The sequence below is a fragment of the Heloderma suspectum genome, chromosome 3, assembly GCF_057233095.1.
Source record: "Heloderma suspectum isolate Gila_16-S chromosome 3, 16-S_ref, whole genome shotgun sequence".
Lineage (NCBI taxonomy): Eukaryota > Metazoa > Chordata > Lepidosauria > Squamata > Helodermatidae > Heloderma > Heloderma suspectum.
In genome coordinates this window covers 286,367,500-286,391,729 of record NC_139460.1, presented here as the reverse complement: position 1 = coordinate 286,391,729, position 24,230 = coordinate 286,367,500, and the positions used below count along the sequence as shown (strand labels likewise).

Sequence of the window (24,230 nt, the reverse complement as noted above, 5' to 3'; positions counted from 1 at the left end):
CCCTTTTTATTAGTATTAGTATTATTAATATCATTATGGGATTATTATTATTACTATTCCTTGTTGGCTAAACCTTTAACGTTTATTAATACGTGTTAACTGAATGGTAATTTATGGCCAATGGAAATGGATTGTTTGCTTCTATTTCTGTGCTATAAGACTGTTTGGATATTTGGTTTGTTTTTTTTGAAGTTTAATATAATTCTGTTTTTTCTTTTTTTCTCTTCCTTCTTTTCCTATCCTCCCTTTTTTCTTTTTCTTAGAATACTGTAATGTTGGAAACTGAAGATTCTGATTATATTGTTGGTAGTGTTTATTTCATTTATAAAAATAAAATAAAAATAGATTTAAAAATAGATATAAATGCCATAATCTGCTTATTCCTGGAATCCCAATACTACTTTGAACTCTACATTTTATTACTATGATAATGAAATGTACTTCCTCTCTGCCTTAAAATAGCAGGCACTACTGCTGTACTCACATTCTTCCAACAGCAAAAGCAGATGGGCAATCTAGTCCATGACATCAAGAAATCAGCTGGAAGTGCCATAGAATGATGTAATTAGCTCTGTTTCTTGAGAGCCTCAGCATGCTATTCCTCCTGACAGATTAAAGCTATGATTTCAAGATTTGCTCAGTGCTTATTTGCCACTCACTATGCACACTGCGCACTGAAATATAGCACTTTGTTATCCCTTTGAGCTATTTAGCTGATGTGTCTCAATAAATGTGTTGGTCATAAAATCCCTTTTTAGTACTAATCATTGTGGAACATGTCAGTACATTATTCTATCATAAAATATATTGGGCTAAATGGCCCAAATGTAAATTTCATTTGACACGTGTATTTTCACTGCTGAGTAGTCTGATCTTCAGAATACTATACCTGCTCAAATCCCATTAAAACTAATGTAGGCTTACATAACAGGGTATTTTTAGAGATGGTAGTCTTATTTTGACTTACGGAACAGAAGAATTCAGACAAGACTACAAAAAGAGAGCCAAAGGGTTTGTAACTATTTTTTTTGAAGAATGAACATTTGGGGTTCTAAATTTCTTTTATGATTTGTGGCACAACATACTGATTTATTTCAAACATATATGCATGGCTATTGGAGATGCCTTTGTCTGAATATACAAGCAAAACCTGTAAACTGCAATAAATCATACGGACACATGTACAAGTCCTAGTGAAATCAGTGGAAATATAGGCTGTACTGAGCTGCCTTGCTGCTTTGCTTTTCATGAGTTCTGTTTACTTTATAAGAATGATAACTGAATCTGCCATCAGAAAATTATCCGTTGTTTTATTCTCGACTATTTAGCAAATATTTCTTAAGAAATGTTGATATATTTATGAAACAGAAACACTCTAATCTATGGTAATTTTATTTACTGTTTTATATTTGGTAGAAGCATCAACATTTCACTCCCTTTGTTAAGGTGTATGCCTCTGCTTGTTTTAGTGCAACATCATATCAGAAGTGTGCCCCAAATCTCACTTCTACCACAAGATGGGGCATTTAATTTCTTTATATTGTGCAAATATTGTTTCTCTGGACACTGAAAAGGCCTCTGACATTAGAAATTTATTTTTGCCAAGTTGAGTAATTTTGGCTTTCCCACAAAATTTCTGAAATTGGTTTGAATTGTATATTCAACCCCAAAGCTAGGATTATTACTAATGGTCTTTTTTTGGCTTTCTTTTCACCAGGGACAGGCACTAGACAAAGAAGTCCACTTTCACCTCTGATATTTATTTGACTTATGTTTAGAACCTCTGGCTTGTACTATTAGACAAAACAGTAGCATTCACAGTTTTGTTCATGAGTTTAGAATTTAAAATTATTCTTTATGCTGATGATCTTTTATTGTTTATCTCGAAACTCCAGTCATCTGTTCCAGATTCAATGCAGTTGATTAACACTTTTGGCAATTTGTCCTGCTATTCAGTTAACTGGTCAAAGTTGGAATTGGTGCCAATTGGAGATACTATACCTTGACGTGTATTAGCTAATTAGCAATTTTGTTGGTGTCCAGATATTATTACTTGTTTGGGAATACATATTTCTTATTTCCAGAGACATATCTCAAATGATCAAACTAAATATGAGTGAGTTGATTAATGAGATTTCACGGGATTTACCACTGTTATGGCTGTTAGAGCGGTGTGGTGCACAATGTCACATCAATTACATTTTGATCCATTTTCTCATGCTAAATTTACTATATAGAGAAACCCAGATTTTAAAAAATGGGAAGAAAGTATTTTTGTGGCAAACCTGATATTTTATAAACTGATAAAATTGATATTTACCTTGGATCAACTAGTGGGTGCTGATTAATTTTTGTCATTCATGGCCTTGAGCGTTAAATACAATTTGCCTGCTATGGCTGAATGGCAATACTTCCAATTGCAACATGTGTTAGAATCTAGGTTTGGTCCTTGCTTTAGAAGAGTCTCCTTTGCTACTGGAAGCACTTATTGAGGCTGAGCAGTGATATTGACCAACAATCTATGTTTATAAATATTTATTATCAGTCAACAAATATGATACACAGGGTCTTATGTAGGAATACAATAGGGAACAGGATTGTCCTATTTTGCCTAATCAATGGATCATTGCATTAGCATCTGTATCTGAAGTGTCCATGGATCTCCAGTTATGCCTTATTCAGCAAAAACTCTTGTTTCATGTCTGTTGGATGCCACAGTGTTTCTTTATTAAAGGTTTGTCTCTACATTAAAGGAAAATCCAGGTGCCCGCCGGAGCATTTTCTTCCATCTCTGTGGCACATGAGAATTGGCTCATTAGATGAAGAATGCAACTAAGGATGCAATCCTATTCAGATAGGTCTCTGAACTCAGCGGCAACCACCTATCCAATGCAGGGCAGGAGAAGCACAGCGGGGATCATTCCCTCCGTGCTTCTCCTGCCCTGCATTTTCGGCTAGACACCTGATTGCAGCTGTCTAGCTGCAGGAGGGCTGGGGGTGGTGGTGGCTGCTGTACGATACATTGGATGTGTCGTACAGGCATTTCCGCCCTCCCGTCCCCAGAATGCCCCCCAGAACAACCCTTTTTGGCTGCTCCATGCTCCTCTTGCGAGTGCAGAGGACGGGGCTGATCCACACTGCCTCGGAAGCAGCGCAGAACAAGGGGGAGGTCAGTTCTCCAGGAGCCGCATAGGCTCCAAGGTCAGTTCCCGGAAAACCAGATATCCTATGGCTGTCTAGCCGCTGTCTAGCAGCCATAGGATTGCTCCCTCCACGCTCTTTCTCACCAGCCTGTATATCTTTCAATGAAAAACAGTGCCATCTAGTGGCTGAGAAATGGTGGTGCATCCCATAGTATTTAAATACACCATTTAAACTGGGTTTAAAGACAGCCTGAATCAGCTAATTGCTGGAGGTGTAATACTGCTACTGATCCTTTTAACCATATGTTTTGGCAATGCCCAATAGTTGCCTCTTTCTGGGAGGAGGTTATTATATGGATAAACTTTGTATTGGAATACTCTTTAATATTTACTGATGTACATTCCCTTTTAAATTATCTACCTGCTTCCTGGAAGTTAATGCATGGTCAGCACAATGAATTATTTGCACCCTTTTGACAGCTAAAGGACTAATATTACAACACTGGAGGGATAAACGCTCACCTTCTATAATGTAATGGACTGAAGGCCATATAACGCTTTCAATATCTGAAAGGGTGGTGTATAGATACCACCTGTGAAATGGATACTTATTTGGATATTTGGTCTGCTTTTGTTGAAGTTTATGTATAATTTGTAGAAAGCCACATTTTCTCATATGTAGCTACAATTTTTTTCTTTTCATCTTTAAGTTTTGCTTTGTTTTCTATTGTTCAACATGTACAATAAAAATTAATTATAAGAAAAGATTGTATGGAAATGCTGATACTTTTATGAAGTAGAAACACTCTAATCTATGGTTTTTGATTTTTACTGTCTCATATTTGCTGGAAGCACCAGATTTCACTCCCTTCGTAGGAACCTGGAATGTAAGATCAATGAATCAAGGCAAGTTGTTGTTGTTGTTCAGTCATTAAGTCATGTCCAACTCTTTGTGACCCCATGGACCATAACATGCCAGGCCTTCCTGTCCTCCGCTCTTCCCCTTGAGTGTGCTCAAGTTCATATTCATTGCATCGGTGATGCTATCTAGCCATCTCATCCTCTGCTGTCCCCTTCTCCTTTTGCCTTCAGTCTTTCCCAGCATCAGGGCCTTTTTCAGTGACTTTTCTCTTCGCATTAGGTGGCCAAAATATTTGAGCTTCAGCTTCACTATCTGTCCTTCCAATGAGCACTCAGGGTTGATTTCCTTCAGGATGGACTGATTTGACCTCCTTGCAGTCCAGGGGACTCGTAAGAGTCTTCTCCAGCACCACAGTTCGAATGCATCAATTCTTCGGCGCTCAGCCTTCCTTATAGTCCAGCTCTCACAGCCATACGTTGATGTACTCTGCATATAAGTTAAATAAGCAGGGCGACAATATGCAGCCTTGTTGTACTCCTTTCCCAATTTTGAACAAGAGATGGCAAGATTGAACATCGACATCTTGGGAATCAGCGAACTAAAATGGACAAGCATGGGCGAATTTAATTCAGGTGACCATTATATCTACTACTGTGGGCAAGAATCCCTTAGAAGAAATGGAGTAGCACTCATAGTCAATAAAAGGGTGGGAAAAGCAGTGCTGGGGTACAATCTCAAAAACAATAGAATGCTCACAGTACGAATCCAAGGCAAACCATTCCACATCACAGTAATTCAAGTCTATGCCCCAACCACTGAGACTGAAGAAGCTGAGGTTGATCGGTTCTATGAAGACCTACAACACCTTCTAGAACTAACATCAACAAAAGATGTCCTTTTCATCATAGGGGACTGGAATGCTAAAGTAGGAAGTCCAGAAATCACCGGGATAACAGGCAAGCATGGCCTTGGTGTACAAAATGAAGCAGGACAAAGGCTAATAGAGTTTTGTCAAGAGAACACGCTGATCATAGCAAAAACTCTTTTCCAACAACACAAGAGGTGACTCTACACATGGACATCACCAGATGGTCAATATCGAAATCAGATTGATTATGTACTTTGCAGCCAAAGAGACTGATTATGTACTTTGCAGCCAAAGATGGAGAAGCTCTATACAGTCAGTAAAAACAAGACCTGGAGCTGACTGTGGCTCAGATCATGAGCTGCTTCTTGCAAAATTTCGGCTTAAATTGAAGAACGTAGGGAAAACCACTAAACCATTCAGTTATGACCTAAATCATATCCCTTATGAATATACAGTGGAGGTGAGGAATAGTTTTAAGGGATTAGACCTGATAGACAGAGTGCCTGAGGAACTATGGACGGAGGTCCATAACGTTGTTCAGGAGGCAGCAACTCAATCCATCCCAAAGAAAAGGAAATGCAAGAAAGCAAAGTGGCTGTCTGATGAGGCTTTACAAGTAGCTGAGGAAAGAAGGGAAGCGAAAAGCAAGGGAGAAAGGAGAAGATATATCCAACTGAATGCAGAGTTCCAGAGAATAGCAAGGAGAGACAAGAAGGCCTTCTTAAATGAACAATGCAAAGAAATCGAGGAAAGCAATAGAATGGGAAAGACTAGAGATCTTTTCAAGAAAATCGGAGATATCAAGGGAACGTTTTGTGCAAAGACGGGCATGATAAAGGACAAAGAGGGCAGGGACCTAACAGAAGCAGACGAGATTAAGAAGAGGTGGCAAGAATAAACAGAAGAACGATACAGGAAAGATCTTAATGTCCCTGATAGCCATGATAGTGCGGTCATTGAGCCAGACATCCTTGAGAGTGAAGTCAAGTGGGCCTTAGGAAGCATTACTAACAACAAAGCTAGCGGAGATGACAGTCTTCCAGCTGAGCTATTTAAAATCCTAAAAGATGATGCTGTTAAAGTGCTGCACTCAATATGCCAACAAATTTGGAACACTCAACAGTGGCCACAAGACTGGAAAAGGTCAGTTTACATTCCAGTTCCAAAGAAGGGCAATGCCAAAGAGTGTTCAAACTACTGCACAATTGCACTCATTTCACATGCCAGCAAGGTTATGCTCAAAATCCTACAAGTAGGGATGTACGAAAGTCACTTACCTTATGACAAAATTGATTCGCGATGGGGGGGAGGCGCTCCGTCCCTCCCCCTGAAATTCTGGCCGGGGGGGGAGGTGCCCCGCCCCTCCCGCCCGAAATTCTGGCCGGGGGGAGGCGCCCCGTCCTTCCCGCTGCAAATCCTAGCCGGCCGGGAACGCAAATGGCGGCGGCCATAGCCGCCGCCGTTTGTGTCCCTGCAGTCAGCCGTGATAGGCTACGTAAATGTTTACGTAACCTATGATGGCTGAGTAAAAAAACAAACAAACGAACCGCGCATATGCAAATGGCGGCGCCCATGGGCGCCGCCATTTGCATTCCTTCTTTTGGCACATCTAGTCGATGTAAACATTTACGTAGACTACAGCGAAAATAAGGGGAACGCAAATAGTAAGCTATTTGCGTACGCACGTTTGTTTGTTTGTTTTTTTACTCAGCCGTGATAGGCTACATAAACATTTACGTAGCCTATCACGGTATTTTTTTAAAAATCTAGCTGTGATAGGCTACATAAATCTTTACGTAGCGTATCACTTTTTTTTTTTTTTTTTACTGGAAATGGCGGCGGCGGCAGCCAGTCGGAAGACTGGCCGCTGCCGCACTGCCACTGGAGCTGCCGCCGCCAGGGAGATTCGCCCAAGGTAAGTCCCGTCCCGGCGGGGGAGGGGCAGACTGTTTCGCCACTGATTTTGGGGGGCCGAATGCGCTGGCATTCGGCCTCTCCGAGATTTGTGGAGAAATTCTCTGACATCCCAACCTACAAGCTAGGCTTCAGCAGTATGTAGGGATGTACAAAAGGGACTTACCTTGTCCCGCAGCTTGCTTCGCGGTGGGGGGGAGGCGCTTCGTTTCTGCCCCCGAAATTCAGGCCGGTGGGGGGAGGCGCCCTGCCTCGCCCAGCCGAAATTCAGGTCGGGGGGGGAGGCGCCCTGCCTCACCCGGCCGAAATTCAGGCTGGGGAGAAGCGCCCCGTCTCCCCAGCCGCGAAAGAAAAAGTGTAAAAAAACAAAAACAAAAAACCCCGTGATAGGCTACGTAACGATTAACGTAGCCTATCACGGCTAGATTTCCAAAGTCAGCTGTGATAGGCTACGTAAATCGTTACGTAGCCTATCACGGGTGAGTTTGAAAAAAAAAAAAAAGCGCGTACGCAAATGGCGGCGCCCTATGTGTGCCGCCATTTGTGTTCCTTATTTGGTCCTGGTAGTCTACGTAAAGATTTAGTATGGCGTAGTCTACGTCTACTTATAGACGTAGTCTATAAGTAGTCTACTTAGTCTACTTATTTGGTCTACCGGGACCAAATAAGGAACGCAAATGGCGGCGCCCATAGGGTGCTGCCGTTTGCGTACGTGCTTTTTTTTTTTTTTCCAAAATCACCCGTGATAGGCTACATAACGATTAACGTAGCCTATCATGGCTGACTTTGGAAATCTAGAACGTAGCCTATCACGGGGTTTGGGGTTTTTTTTACACTTTACTTTGTAATGGCGGTGGCGGCAGCCAGTTGGAAGACCGGCTGCCGCCCCCGCCCCGACGAAAGGCCGACGAACCGCCACCGGGACCCGCCGCCGGGAGGGACATTCGCCAAAGGTAAGTCCCATCCCGGGGGGGGGGGGGGGCGGAGAATTTCACCGCCGATTTCGGGGGGCCGAATGCGTTGGCACTCGGCCCCCCGAAGTTTCGGGGAGAAATTCTCGGCCATCCCTAGCAGTATGTGAACCAAGAACTACCAGAAATAAAAGCGGGGTTTCGAAGAGGCAGAGGAACTAGAGATCAAATTGCCAACATTCGCTGGATCATGGAGAAAGCAAGAGAATTCCAAAAAAAAATTCTGCTTCCATTTCTGCTTAATTGACTACGCTAAAGCCTTTGATTGTGTGGATCACAGCAAACTCTGGCAAATTCTTATAGAGATGGGAGTACCAGACCACCTTACCTGTCTCCTGAGAAACCTGTACGAGGGTCAAGAAGTAACAGTAAGAACCAGACATGGAACAACCGATTGGTTCAAAATTGGGAAAGGAGTACGACAAGGCTGCATATTGTTGCCCTGCTTATTTAACTTATATGCAGAGTACATCATGAGAAATGCCGGGTTGGATGAATCACAGGTCAGAATTAAGATTGCCGGGAGAATTATCCACAACCTCAGATACGCAGACGATACCACCCTAATGGCAGAAAGTGAAGAGGAGCTAAAGAGCCTCTTGTTGAGGGTGAAAGTGGAGAGTGCAAAAGCTGGTTTGAAACTCAACATTAAAAAAACTAAGATCATGGCATCTGGCCCCCTCACTTCCTGGCATACAGAAGGGGAAGAAATGGAAGCAGTGACAGACGGTGACTGTAGCCATGAAATTAAAAGACGCTTGCTCCTTGGGAGGAAAGCTATGGCAAACCTAGACAGCATAGTAAGAAGCAGAGACATCACTTTGCCGACAAAGGTCTGTACAATCAAAGGTATGGTTTTCCCAGTAGTAATGTATGGCTGTGAGAGCTGGACTATAAGGAAGGCTGAGCGCCGAAGAATTGATGTTTTCGAACTGTAGTGCTGGAGAAGACTCTTATGAATCCCCTGGACTGCAAGGAGGTCAAATCAGTCAATCCCAAAGGAAGTCAACCCTGAGTGCTCATTGGAAGGACAGATACTGAAACTGAAGCTCAAATATTTTAGCTACCTAACGCGAAGAGAAAACTCCCTGGAAAAGACCCTGATGCTGGGAAAGACTGAAGGCAAAAGGAGAAGGGGACAGCTGAGGATGAGATGGCTAGATAGCATCACCGATGCAATGAATATGAAACTGAGCATGCTCCGGGAGAGAGCGGAGGACAGGAAGGCCTGGCGTGCTATGGCCCATGGGGTCACGAAGAGTCGGGCACGACTTAACAACTAAACAACAACAACATGCCCTCTGCTGGTTTAAATGCAACATCATATTACAAGTGTGCCTCAAATCTCACTTCTACCACAGGATGTGATAAATATTTAGTTCTTCGAAAGCCATCCTGAGAAGTTTCAGGTTTGCTTATTGAGTAAGTTCTTCTATCATGCGCCAAAACTACATTGCCACTAAGCAGTTTTCCTTCTATTTAAATAGAAAACATACCGACAAAAGTTTAAGGGTTCACTGCAAACACACATGATCTTATAGCCATACTGGTGTGTATTTAAATACATATAAACTGTGAATCTGTTTTTTAAGACATGTATAATCTCAAAGATATTTTGCAGCCACTTACAGAAGGACTAATGCTAAACCTCTGCTATAAATCTATTTCCATCAAAACATTCTATAGCTGATTAATTTACATTTTCTTTCTTTGGAGAATCTCTTCATTACCTTGAAGCTAGTTATTGAAGTGCTTTTATCTGCATTTGCAAGAGTTTGATTCACCCATTTAATAATAATTTCATCATTTACTCTCTCACCCTCTCCAAGGTCTGACAGTACATTCAAAGTGTACCTGCAATAGAAAGGTCATAGTATTTGCAACTGACCATAATATACAAAATTGTCCAGTGTTCTCCTAGTAATGTCTTACAATAATGATAAATTACTGTTTTCAGACAATGAAATCTATATTGGCTGTGCCTTCACTGGGAACAGGGGAAGGAGAAAAGCCTACACTGAGATAAAAACAAGCCACAACTTTCCAGAAGCTGACCCAGCACCAGCTAGCACAATGCTACTCAAGCATCGTAAGCCAAGGAAAGTACAATCCAGCCGAACTGCTGGGTGGCAGATAGACCAGAGAAGAGACTGACAGCAGAGAGTAACTGATGCAAGATAGGCATTGCTACCCTTAGCCACACTGGACTGTGGCTTATAGACCACTCATCAGGAACTAATGAATAAACCTGACACAAATTAAAAAACACACAACCACCAAATTTGGGGTAGTAATTCGGAGCAGAGAGGCAGCAGTAGGGACTGGCAGCCTTAACACTTTACCTGCCTACAGATTCTCTATTCCAAATCCCCAAGCTGCTTTTCCTTCCATGGATACAGAGCTGGCCCTCTCATAAGGCGGGATGAATCCCCCACCTTAGGCAGCCAAGTGGAGAGAGTGGCAAATTGCATGCTCCCTCCCCAGCCAGGAGAACATGCCACTGCTGCATGCCACCTGCCCATGCACCCCATTGCTGCGGCAGCTCCCACCCCATTGCTGCTATTGCTGGCACTGCTGCCCACTCTGAGGACACTCTCAGAGCAAGCAGCCAGTGGGCAGGCAAGTTCTCTGAAGAGCCAAGTCAGCCTGAGAAAACCAGCCAGACCCAAATGCCAAATTCTGAGGGGTCTTTCCTCAGAACCAGACATTGTGGGAGGGGGTATCCCTGGAGGTTGCCTGCAGTACACGCAACCTCCAGGGTCACCCCGCCCCGGTCCCTCAGAGGTAGGCATTTGGCTTTTCTGGCTAATGCAGCTTTCCAGAGAACTGCAATGGGGTGGGAGATGCAGCACGAGATGTAGTGACTAGTGAGTGGGCTGAGTGGAGTGGGGGAGGAAGAGTCAGTGGGTCAAAGGAGATAGATGTGGGTGCTAAGCACGTGACGGGGAGGGAAAGAAATGGACATGACAGGTGGGGGTGGTGAGGGAGATGGACGTGACAGGTGGGGGTAGCAAAGGAGATGGGTGGGTGGGGAGAGAGAGAGGGAGGGACATGGACACAGCCAGTGGGTGGACAAGTGGTGGGGAGAGATACAGATGTAATGGGTGGATGGAGCGGAGGGACACAGATGCAGCAATGGCAAGGGAGGTGGTGGCAGCATGTGTGTGCTCTCCCACCTCAGACTGTTTTCATAATGAAATCATTTCTTGCTGGACATAAAAGTATTCCAAGTATTTGTTGCTGTTTTTATTTAGCACACTGATAACTAGGGACTTTCAACTTGAAATCCAGTTAGTGGATTATAAGTAGTATTAGAAACTACATTTACTCTTCCAAAAGCAGATAATTTTGTTTTCACATCATATATTTTTAAGCATTTGTATTGAAGAACACTTAATGAGAACAGAAATGTCTTAATAAAATAGAATCAACTGTGGTACAGAACATAAATATAAACATTTTTCATATACTATAGACTTCCAGAATTTCCAAATGTAAACACTGTAATCTCTTACAAGACTGAAAACAAATTGCAGTGTGTACATTTAGATGTTTGGAACCAACTATTTGCATAGGCATTCTAGGCCGCAATCCTATACAAACTTTCCTATACATACTTACTAAGGCAGGGTCCCCGATCTTTTTGGATCCATGGGCAAATCTGGGAATTTGAGAAACTATTGTAGGTACCATCACAAAATGACTCCCATGAAGAATGTGGCTGGTTGCATAATGCTGCCATGGGGGCCTGGCTAGTTAAAAGTGAGCTAAAGAGGGGCAGGGGAGAGAAACAGTGACGCTAGAGGCTCGGAGGGAGGGGGAAATAGCAAGGCAAAGAGGTAGAGGTGATGGAAAGACCAAGGCTAGAAAGGAAGAGAAAGAAGACTGCCCTAACATCTTCTGAGGCTTTTCTTAAAATAATTTTCTGGAAGGAGGCAGGGAGCTTCGTGGGTGCCGTTGAAGGTCCCCGCAGGTATTGCATCAGGCACCCCTGCTAGGGAATAAACCCATCTGGGCAAAGTAAATATGGATAAGATTGTGTTGCACATTCACATTTCGAAAAGGGCAAGTTCCTAAATTGTACCTATCAGCTTTTTTATGGCGGTAACCCTGAAAATAATTATCTGATCTTATAAATGAAATCTGAAATCTGGTTGCAAACAGATGAAGATGATATCTTGGTTTTGAAAGCCATTGTGTTCTGTGAGCTCCCCTAAATCCTTACCTTCTCATTAATTGCCACACCAGTGCCAAGGTCAATGTTGGGTTGCCTTCATTGAGGTCCTGTCCACCAATACCAACCAATGAGAATCTGGCCTTTGTCTTCCCCAGTTCCACTGCATAGTTACAATTTTCAATCTAAAAGTGATTTGTTTATAGAAATGTCAATTACTATTCAGGTTCAGAAATTACAGATAATTGGAACCATAATTTATTAAAATGATGTTTTGGAAGGAGCAAACCAGCCATGACACCAGCACAAGAGCAACCTATACAAATAGATCAGTACATTTAATCTACATGCATATGGTTGGAAAGCTTTCTGGACAAGACATAATTTGTCAGACAAATGAGATGCAGATGAGTGTATCAGTATGAGCAAAGTCTGTCATGACCCGCAGCTGTTGAGCCTCCCAGTGTGCAGCTAAGGATTCTGATGATGAGACACAGGCTATTTCCTCAGGGGTAAGACAGTCAGTGCTTTATTCAGGGCCCTCCCAGATAGAGGACACAGTCCTGCCATTGTCCTTTGACTCAAGAGGAAGAGTCCCAACAGAACTTCCATTTCTCCAGCCTCGCAGACAGCTCAGGCTACAAAATCAGTTGAGGGTCCTTTAACAATCCAGTCAGCTCCTCTAGGAGGGGCAGAACTGACCAGACTGCAGGTCTTGTCAGATTTCATAAGGCTTCAGCTTCCTGCTAAGACCATATCCCCCTATTGGAGCTATCCAAGGTCTTACTTTCTTCCTGCCTTGATCTTGCTACCAGTTTCCCCTATGAGCATGAAGGAACCACAGACCTGGATAAAGTCCTGTAGGAGGACACTTAATATGAATTCTATTTCTAATTTTGTCAGGGGGCCCTAGCTGGCCTCTTTCAGTCTACTCCAGTAGCCAACTCCAGACACAGACAAAGGATTCTTTTCAAGGCTTTATTCCTTTTACAACTTAATAACTCTATCACCAGCGACTAAGCTATGAACAGCAGAGTAACCTATGCCCCAGGTTGGAAACAGTTGGTCCCCATTTGAACGAGAATCACTTGCAGACCCTGAACTTATGGGCTAGGGAGAGTCCCTCCCCTTTTCTCTTGGGTCCTCTGGACGCGACCATTGCTTGCGCACCAAACAGGCGCTACACCTCCTTTCCGCACCCTCCATAGCTCGTCGCTCTTTGCGACTGCGTTGAGCATCCAGCCAGCCCTCCTCCCGCGCTCTTTCACTCCCAGGACCTCTATCTATGTCTGGAATGCCGGCAGGAGGAATCTCTGCCAGCTGCAAGGCCTGGGAGGGATGAGCACGCTCCTCTCTCACGGACGGCTGTTCCTCCTCAGAATCAGAACTGCTGTGAGGTTCTATGGGCTCAGTGTCCACCCTGACAAATTTATTCTTTCAATTAAACTACTGTTTGACTGAAAGAAAGCTACCTTCCACTGAGGTACAGAGCATGTGTTTCTAGTATGCCTGCCCTGAAGCTTCCAAACAGCATTTCTTCCACTCCAACATGGAGTATTTTAGAATATTCCATTTGACACCCTGGCTGTGGAACGAGCTTCCCAGAGAGGCTCACCTGGCGCCTACATTGTGCTCTTTCTGGCACCAGGTAAAGACCTTACTATTTTCCCAGGCATTTTAGTCTTTTAGTTTTGTTGTTTTAAATCTGTCACTGTATTTTAATTTGCTGCATTGCTGCTAGGTTTTATCTTGGTTTTTCCTTTTATTTTATACTGTGGTTTTAAACTTTTATCATGTATCTTATGTAGTACTTTATGGTTTTAATTGTTGTGAACTGCCCAGAGCGCTTTGGCTATTGGGTGGTATAGAAATTAATAAATTAAATAATGCCATATCATTTTAGAAGCTTAAACGCTATTAATATGTACCGTTGGCAACTGACTGGACTTCAGCTGGGCTGGCCATTTGGGGGCTGGCTGCCAAATGAGGGGGAGAGGTTAACGTTACGGTTTGCTCTTACTTTTGTATTATTTATTTGCACATATATGCATTGTGCATGCATGCATACTGGGCAGGGAAGACCCAGCACCGGATACATGCAAAAACGTCTGGCCTTACAGTAAGCTGAATCTATTACTGCCTCCCTTCCTTTCCAGCCCAGCAGATATGTGGATAGTACCTTGAGTTCCCTCATCAGGCAGCCAGCTGCATGCTGCTGTCATCACTGGATATATCCTACCTCTCACCACCGTGCTGTTCTCTTCCCTTGCTGCTTAAAAGTGCTCTTCTGTTACTAGCCAACACAGATCAGTCCTGCAGCTCTGCTTGAGCATAACTAAGCCAAATTGGAGCTTGGAAGAGAGATTTGGGCTCAGCCTCACTGGCTTAGTGAACCACAATCCCCGATAGAAAAAGAGTGCCTATAAATGACCCTGATAGGCCCTAGCTCTGGATTTCCTATATCAAGCAGGGGGTTGGATTAGATTTATGTGTGCATTTCTTTGCGGATTTTGTATGTGTGGTTTGAATGCTTCATTGACTATATATAATGTATATTTTTTACTTGATATATAGTCTGTGGTTTGGTTCACTTTCTGCATGCTATCTGCACTGCATGTGTTTTGGGTTCTCTGCTATAGATGCATTTATTGTCCCTGGTACTACTATCAGCCTTGGGGTTTCCCATCTGTAAAATGGCTAAATGTTTTCTACATAATGCATGTGTGTGACTTGAACTGTGGCCTATGACTTTGTTCGCTTTTCTAGGGTCATCTGCTCTGCATGCGTTTTGAGTTTTCTGCCACTGATCCACTGATTGTCCTTGGTATTCATTCCCCATCTGTAAATTGGGTATATCTTTTCTATAACGCCTTCTAAATGCTTAATATCTTAATAATATGCTGCATATATGTATGTTATAAATGTGACTTGACATGTTCTCTGCAGCTAAGCTCAGCTGCTTGATTGATCTTTTCTGCATGCACTTTTAGTACTTGCTGTTTGTTTGTAAAACATCCATAATCTGTACTGCATTACACCAATCTGTGTAGCGTTTTTCATATGCTCCACTATATGGCCCCCATGCTTCATCCCCTGACTCAACATGCTCTGCCTCCTATTTGCTGAGTTCCATCCCAAGAGTTCCACCAAGGAACTACAGTTTTTTTAAAATTCAAGAATGGTAACCCTATTAATATTGTATCTTAAACCAGGGTTAATAATCCAGGGATATTAACACCATTTATGTTAGTGCAATTTAAGCACATCATTGAGTAATCGTTGTAATTTCTAATACAGAAACATTTACCAACCTTTTTCATGTTACCCCCAAGTACAGGATATGGAGGTTTGTTGACATGGTTCCACTGTACTGGTACACGGATCATTTCATAGAGCTGGAAGATTACTAAAGCATCAGCAAGGTCACTGGTCAGAGTGCAGGGAGAAAAAAAGTGAAAGATCTTTATATTACAAAATCACCTATTCCCTGAATGTTGTCAGTACTGTATCGCAGTAAATTTCTCTAACTTTCCTTGCCTAGCCCTCCTCCATTAAACTATTTATTTAGCATTAGTTTCATTAGAATAAAAATGATGCCTGTTTTAAAGTATTGTGTTATCATTATTCCATGCAAGATTGAATCCAAGGGATCACAGCATAAGCACTGACAGGACTGCTATGTTTATCTAAAATGTGACTGGCTCAGCTCATACAGACAAGCAGAACTGAACTGGGGCAGTAGAATTCAAGAGGTATAGTCAGCCACGCTAGAAGGAACATGCAACCCTAGGCTCTCACACTGTTTCCAAAATCGCCAGCTCCCTATACAGTGCATCCTAGAATCCTGTGCAATCCTGTAGTAGCTTCTGGGGCACACTAAATCCACATGGCCTTGCCATCACCTCATATCAATGTGACCCTGCCCCAGGGTGGCAAGAATCTTGAACCAGCCCCATCTGACAGAAAATAATCTATCCCTTCCTTATAGGGATGTCTGTCACTAGGAAATCTGGTTCTTTTTTGGCGTGTTAAGAGTCCCACAGTGTGTACGACTCACTTTGTGTCTATGAGTCAAGCCACGGGCTGTTCCCCAAACTCTGGAAACCTTTTTGTGAATTTGTTTGCAGGAATTTTCTGCAATTTGTGCAAACGTCCGAGCAATTTTTTTGGAAATCATGGCTTAATTTATGCAAATTATGCAAATTCAGCTATAATTTGCACAAATCGATCAGAAATTTGCACAAATTGCAGAAGCTTAAAAAATATGCAAAATTCCAGGAAAATCTGTGAACTGGCCCGACTCACTGCAGATTGAGTCAGGAGCCGCAGTGGGAACTGAAACGAAGTCCGGGGGCCGAGCTTAGGAAAGCCAAACTAATTCCACTCCCCAAATGGATTTCTCCAGCAACCTACTCTCTTATTATTAGATTTGGCAGGAAGAAATTTGCACTGGTTCCATAACACCTATTGACTCAAACGGCTTACTTGATGCTGCACAAGTTGGCTAAGGGAGAGGCAGGGGCAATTTTCAAGGGAAATTGCACAACCCTGACTGTACGTTGGTGTCAAGAGAAGGGTTTTTTTTCTCATCTTACATGCCATGCAGGGGCAATTTTCAAGGGCGATTGCAGCTGGGGAGAGAAGGGGTAACTCTCCCATTTCCACATGCTGCAATCCCCTCCCCTACCACACACATACACACACACCTCCCCCTGCACAGCAGTTATGATTAGAAGAAAACCTATTTTCCATTAGCTTGCAATGAACTGAGTCAGGGTACAGATTAAATGAAGAACTGATCTTATCTGCGAAAATTGGGAAGAGAGATTAATTAGCTGGCTTTGTTTCCTGTGAAATGTAAATACATCCTAGTAATTATGTCTAAATCTGCATATATAGATATAAATTAACATATGCAGATTTTATACAGATTTGTGTCCTATGTGCCTGGGCCCCAAATGCCTAGCAACATCTTTGGGGAGAGGTATGGATGCAGGTGGTGTGGTGGTGGTACTTCTGTGCTGGTACAGGCCTGGACACAAGGAAACAACCTTAAACCTCACTGAAATGAATCAATGTCTTCCAGTAGACTTTAATGAGCAAGGGTTGCTCCATAAATCAGTTGAATGGCCAAACTAAGTCAAATATGAAAATATTACCTGTACAAATGGTTAATATAAGGGGTTACACCCAAAGAATTCATCCAGTTCCGGAATGTTCTCTCCTCCTTACTTTCTCCTATAGCAAAAAGGTACAGTGTTTGTTAGAATACACACCTTAGCATTTAATATTTAATACATGCCATTAGTCAAAGACTATCAAAGTAATGTATTTTTGCCTGAGGAATGATATCTTCTGACCTGATTGTTAAACTCTGCCAAAGCCCAGATGTCTGGGTATAAATAGAATAGGCATCACAAAGCAGAAAAGGTGTTCCTTCTTTCTATCAAAAATGTAATTCCTCATCATATGGGGTGGTGGGGTGGGGAACAGGACACAGTGCTATACAAAAGAAAACAAAAATATTCTACTATTTGAGATGTGTAGATGGTGAGAATTAAATAATTTTTTTTTAAAAAAGAACTTATTGTATTTGTACACCAACTCTAGTTTAAGGAGCTCAGGGAAGTATATATGAAGTAATCTTCCCATCACCACCACCATTATAACAATCACTAATTCAATTTGGTTGAGAGAGAATTGTGCAAGGCCACCCAACTGCATATTGAGAGGGTATTTGAACATAGGTCTTCCAAGTCGAAGACAAATACTTAATCCACTATACCACACTGACTCTCTTATTGGCATTACTACAGTTTTTACCAAGTAAGGGTGCAATCCTATGTATGTTTAGACAGAAAAACGTCCTACAATTCCCCAACTCCTGCCTAGGGAATACTGGGAGTTGTAGGAGTTTTTTCTGTCTAAACATGCATAGGATTGTGCTCTAAGTTGGTCAATACTGTGTTAATGTTAAATGTATACCTGTGTTTATATGACATAAGTTTAGGAAAACTGTACACTACCTATTGCCACCATGATATATTAAAGTTGCCTGACTTCCCTTCACAATACACCATTTTCTATCAGAACCTCACAGTAATAGTGACACTGCTACTTAACAATTAAATATTTTTCACCCTTTTATACAGTATGTACTTAACAAGAAAACAGTGAGCTAGTTGAGAAAAGACACAGCAAATGCCACAGTGGGAGAGCAACTGATAGGGCTCTCCAAAGCTTCAGCTGGAGGCATGAGGCAGTGGGCCCTCCAGAATGGGGGGAAGCGGTGCAATTCGCCACTCCTTCCACTCCACTGCCCGATGCAGGCACTTCACTCTGCTTCATGGGAGGGCCAGACCTGGGTGAGCATTTATATGCAGTGCTCCTCCCTGAAATCTGAAATAGCACAGCTCATGTTTCCACCTCAAGATTCTTACCACCTCAGTTTGCTACATGTATAGATCAAGCCTCTAGGGATTATAACATATGAATATAGCTTTCTAGCCCTTTTCCATGACCCAGGGATGGGGAACATTTTTTGGCTTGAGGGCCAAATTGGTCCTAGACAAGCACATCAGGGTCTACATGCCAGCAATGGGCAAGGCCACACCAAAACTGGGCAGGGCTATCCCATTGCTGGTATATGGCCCCAGCACGATTGCCCAGACTCCACTCACACTTGCACACTAAACTGCAATTATTTTTCTATTTATCCTATTATTCTGGTCTTTTTCTTATTTATGTGTTAGCAAATTGGCCTATATACCAAATACCATAACATGTTACCATATATAATATTATTATAAAATATTGGAATTCTATACATATCTACTCAGAAGTAAGACTCACTGAGTTTAATGGTGCTTACTCCCAGGTAAGTGGGTATGGGACTGGAGCCTAAATCCATGATATATGAATGGGTAGAAATTAAATATTTAAACAATTCAGTTTAGATGTATGCTTCTGTTAGTTTTTCAGCATATTTTACAATTTGACATTGTGAATAGCAAGCCAAAAAAGGCAATGTTTATGTACAAGTATATGCATTTTATTTAAAGAGAACTGTATACAATTATTTTGTCATGGTTGGCTTGTTCTGCTGAAATTGAATTGTATTTTATTCAGAAGTTTCCTTCATTGAGAATACTTTACGTTATTTAAATTTGGACTATAATGTCTCTTGGGGTCAATGATAGAGACTATTTTTATTTGTTTGTTTGAGATAATTTCTAAAACTATCTCTAACCAAAATATATTTTGAACATTTCAAAGACAACTAGCAAATGCTTCCAGGAAAGCTTATTACAGAAAGAATATCAGATGCTAAAAGAAACATTCAGCAATTCACTCACACTAAGAATTAAAACTGCATGCTGAATAATGCCAGAAAAATCCACTCTAGACGAAAAGGAGCAATAGCGTGCAAGTTGAAAGAATACAATTCTGACTAAAAAAACCAGTGGAACTAAAAATAACACACTTATTTAATATGCCATTCTAAACAAGATTCTTTGTTATAAAGGCACATAAGAATTGTAAAGCTTTTCAGATGGCTGAAAACTGGCCAGCTTTTCATTAGCCCCCACTCCCTCACTCTTTTTCATTGTTCAAAATATACCTTATGGGGAACACACACTATATTTTATGTGGCAGAAGGGACAAATAATGAAAAGCCCGGAGAAACTGGGCCATGTTTATAACAACTTGCCCTATGGCACTTCTCTTCTGTGACCACAATGTTATATAGCAAAGTATTGTACTGGGAGAATAAGCAAGAGAGGTTATAAGCAACTGATCAATATGGTACCTCTCATTCCCTCTCTCAAGATAGCAAAATACTGGGTACAATTAAATTTCAATTAAGAAAATGGTAGTCAATAACACATTCCATATTCATTCTGCAGAAATAAAAATGCCCAAGAACCATCAGGCATAATTGTCACTGCGATGGGTCTTATTTCTCCAGGGCAGCAAAAATCTTTGCCCTTCACCAATACTAATGCACTGGAGCAATAGCCTGACCTGTGAAAGATGGCAATCAACTTCTATGTAGCATTAAATATGAAAGTCACAATTTGATGCTAAATAGTCACACTACCAATGAAACACAGATTATTCTCCCTCCATGGCTTTTCACATTTCATATAGTCATATCATAGTTCATATAGTCACATCTTATTCAAATTAATAACAGAGAGAGCTTGCAGTAGAATCCTCCATGCCTTAGAGGATAACATTTATACTGGACCTAAGACATATCCAAAGTAAAGATCCAGACGAGAGGAATTCAAATCCTGGGGAACGCAGATTACACATGCTGCGGTCCTCTCAAGATTAGATTACTGCAATGCATTCTACGTGGGGCTGCCCTTGAAGTGTACTTGGAGATTACAGTTGGTGCAAAGTACAGCAGGCAGAACGCTTTTGGGTATCTGCTTTTCAGAACATATTATATTAATCCTTTTCCATCTGCACTGGCTCTCTATTTGTTTCAAGGCCCGATTCAAGATGCTGGTTATTATCTATAAAACCTTAAATGGTTCCAGACCAGAATATTTAAAGGATTGTCTCTTCCTGCATGAACCTGCCCACCAATTATGGTCACCACTGGAGGCCCTCGTCTGTGTTTTGCCTTCCGTGGCAAGACCCCAGTTGTGGAATTCCTTCCCAAGATAAGTTCACCTGGCCCCTTCGTTGATGGGAGACAGTCGAGACATTTTTATTTTGACAGATTTTAATGGGTTTTAACTGTATGATACTTTTGCTGGCTGTTGTTTCTTTGATTTTTAAAATATGGTTTTATGGTTCTCATTTTTTATTGTATCAAAACTGCGTTTGATTGTTGTGAGCTGCTTTGAGGTGCTTATGGGGGCTGAAAGAGAATCTATTAATGTTTCTATAAATAAACCAACAAATACTGTTATTTTACTGGGTCGGCTTGAGACTCAGTGGAGTTCTGCTGGCACTGGATGAAGGAGGTGGCGATTTTCACTGATTCCTCCTTTTCATTAGCCCTTTGTGCCCCCTTAATAGCTGCTCCAGAGGGTAAGGTGGTGGTGGGGGTCTTCCAGAACAGTGTGGGGAAGTGGCACTGGGGGATGCAGGAGGCAGAGGGAATTGGCAAAAATCACTCCCTATTTGTGGAGAGGCACATCTGGATACAACCCATTATATTTGTAAAAGAGTCTCCATTAAATTAGAGGTCAAGCCATTTAAGAGAGAGAGGAGACATCACAGCTTTGGGTGATGAACACTGTTCCTGTTGTTACAGATTGCAGCAGTAAATTCTCACTGCTGACAAACTTGTGTCTCTGGAGTCTTGACTATCTCTCAATCCACATTTGTGAGGCTCCAATGCATGGCTTGTAAAGACCCCTATTACACATGCAAGAAGAAGTCAAGCTGGCATTTATATAGGGCTCTTTGAATGAATGAACTCATTAATACTTTTTTCTCAGTTGTGACGGCATATTAAAAGATAGCAATATATAACCAATGCAGGAGGACAATTAGAAGGAAAGCAGTCATAATAGTAATAGGAAGTGAAATCAGAAGTCTCAAGATAAAACACATTTACAGGTTAAAGAAAGATACTAAATACAGTACCTACATTAGGAGGGGTCAAATCTGTATTCCATGAAGAAAAATGGGAAAATTATAAAGTTTTAGATTATGACAGCTCACCTAAGAAGCAACTACCATGGAATGAATGTGCTCATAATAATATTTGAAAGAGCAGCAACTACAAAATGCAGTCTTTGAGGTCCAAACTAGGTGAGATGCTGGAGATCTGTAATCAGATCCCCACCACCTGCCTTTTTGTTTGTTTTTTAGTTCATAACAGCCAGATGCTCTTGAACTATATTGGGGGAGGAGCTGTTTAACCCTTTCCTTCCATGCCATTTTCCTTATCTAAGTTGTCCTGCTATCTGCCTTGTAGGGAGAAAAATACAGGCACCATAAAGGTACCATAAAGGCAAATAGCAACTCCAGAGTAGTGATTTATATCAGGAAAACATTGGGGGAAAGTTAAGCGCTCCCTCTTAGTGCTGCTCTCCTGATACAAATCCACCCCCACAGCTGCTCTGAATGTAAAAAAGAACCAACATAAAGCAGGAGAAACAATCACAGGTAAGAACATAAGAAGAGCCATGCTGGATCAGACCAAGGGTTCATCTAGTCAGCATTCTATTCAAGCAGTGGCCAACCAACTGCCATGGGAAACCCACAAGCAGGACATGAATGCCACAACATTCTCCTGCCCATGTTCCCCAGAAACTGGTGTACACAGGTATACTGCCTCTGATACTGGAGGAAGCATATAGCCATCAGGACTAATAGCCATCAATAGCCTTATCCTTCATAAATTTGTCCAATCACTTTTTAAAGCCATCCAAATTGGTGGCCATCACTACTGCTTGTAGAAATGAATTCCATAGTTTAACTATGCCTTGTGTGAAGAACTACTTCCATTTCTCTGTCCTAAATCTCCCACCAATAAGCTTCATGGGAGGACCCCAGGTTCTAGTATTATGAGAGAAGGAGAAAAATGTCACCCTATCCATTTCTCCACAGCATGCATAATTTTGTACACCTCTATCATGTCCCTCCTTGTTGTTGTTCAGTCGTTCAGTCGTGTTCGACTCTTCGTGACTCCATGGACCATAGCACACAGGCCTTCCTGTCCAATTCAAGTCTGTGCTCAAGTCCATATTCATTGCATCGGTGATGCTATCTAGCCAGCTCATCCTCTGCCGTCCCCTTCTCCTTTTGCCTTCAATCTTTCCCAGCATCTCCTTACTTGCCTTTTTTCTAAGCTAAACAATCCCAGCTTGTAACCTTTCCTCATAGGGGAGTTGCTCCAGCCCCTTGATCATTTTAGTTGCCCTTTTATGCATTTGTTCCAATCCTACAATATATCCTTCTTTAGGTGCGGTGACCAGAACTGTACACGGTATTTGAAGCATGGTTGCACCACAGAGTTGTATGAGGGCAATATGACCTTGGCAGTTTTATTTTCAAGTCCTTTTGTAATTATGCCGAACATGGAATATGCCTTTTTCACAGCCGCCGCATACTGGCTTGACATTTTCATTGAGCTGTCCACCACAACCTCAAGATCTCTTTCTTGGTCAGTCAACACTAGCTCAGATCCCATCAGCTTATACCTGAAGTTGAGATTTTTTGCCCCAAATGTGCAATCTCCTAGTATTGTCTAATTTAGCCCCAAGGCTGGATAAAATGCTGTTCAGTATCATGTTTTAACTGAAATATATTTATGCAGATGGTGTAATCTGTGGAAGTATAAGTAACTATATTATTAGAAGAGGTAGATAATGTGTTTCAGGGCCGAAGTAGATGTGATGTTTTAAGCATACACATTTTTAATACATACCAACACAAGAAATGCTGTGCTGTATGAGACCAAAGGACAATCGAGTCAGCATCTGTTGCCACAGTGGCCAACCAGCTACCCCAATAGGAAGCACACAAGGGGGACATGAATACAATAGCACCCACCTCCTTCTGATCCCCAGCAACTGGTACTGAAAGGCATATTCCTCTGATATTTGAGGTGTTACACAGTCATGACTAGTAGCCACTGATAGCCTTATACTGAATGAATCTGTCCAATCCCATTTTAAAGCTATCCAAATTGGTGGCCATCACTACATCTTGTGAATTCCATAGTTTAACTATGCACTGTGTGAAGAAGTGCTTCCTTTTATCTGTCCTGAATCTCCCACCGATCAGCTTCATGGGAGGACCCCAGGTTCTAGCGGTATACAGTTTTTCCACACCATGCATATTTTTATACACGTCTATCATACCCCCTTACTTGACTGTTTTCTAAGCTAAAAAGCCCCCAGAATTGTGTTTGCTTTCCTTTTCTCATAGGGGAGTCACTCCAACCCCAAAATAGAGCACACTGGGTTGATATTTTCATCAAGCTATCCACTACAACCCCAAGATCCCTTTTCTGTTCAGTCACCAGCAGTTCAGCATATATGTGATGTCAGGATTTTTTGCCCCAATGTGCTTCACTTTAAACATGCTTAGATTGAACTGTATTTGCCTTTTTAATGGTCATTCACCCTGTTTGGAGGCATCCTTCTGGAGCTCTTTCCTGTCCCTTTTTGTTTTAAACACCCTAAGTAAGCAACAGTAAGAACCAGACATGGAACAACCAATTGGTTCAAAATTGGGAAAGGAGCACGACAAAGCTGCATATTGTCGCCCTGCTTATTTAACTTATATGCAGAGTACATCATGAGAAACGCCGGGTTGGATGAAT

The 24,230-nt window shown here is 41.9% G+C and overlaps 1 protein-coding gene across 5 annotated transcripts in view; it reads right to left on the bottom strand.

The window, feature by feature from the left end:
* PLS1 (plastin 1) overlaps positions 1 to 24,230 on the bottom strand; it is an 81,735-nt gene that overhangs the window by 4,910 nt on the left and 52,595 nt on the right. For all 5 annotated transcript variants that reach the window (XM_084847213.1, XM_084847210.1, XM_084847212.1 and 2 more), the window contains 4 exons: positions 17,092 to 17,170; positions 15,244 to 15,358; positions 11,984 to 12,117; positions 9,489 to 9,612 (listed from right to left, as the gene is read on the bottom strand). In XM_084847213.1, coding sequence (XP_084703339.1) covers positions 9,489 to 9,612; positions 11,984 to 12,117; positions 15,244 to 15,358; positions 17,092 to 17,170 — 452 coding nt within the window. The remainder of the gene's footprint in view (positions 1 to 9,488; positions 9,613 to 11,983; positions 12,118 to 15,243; positions 15,359 to 17,091; positions 17,171 to 24,230) is intronic.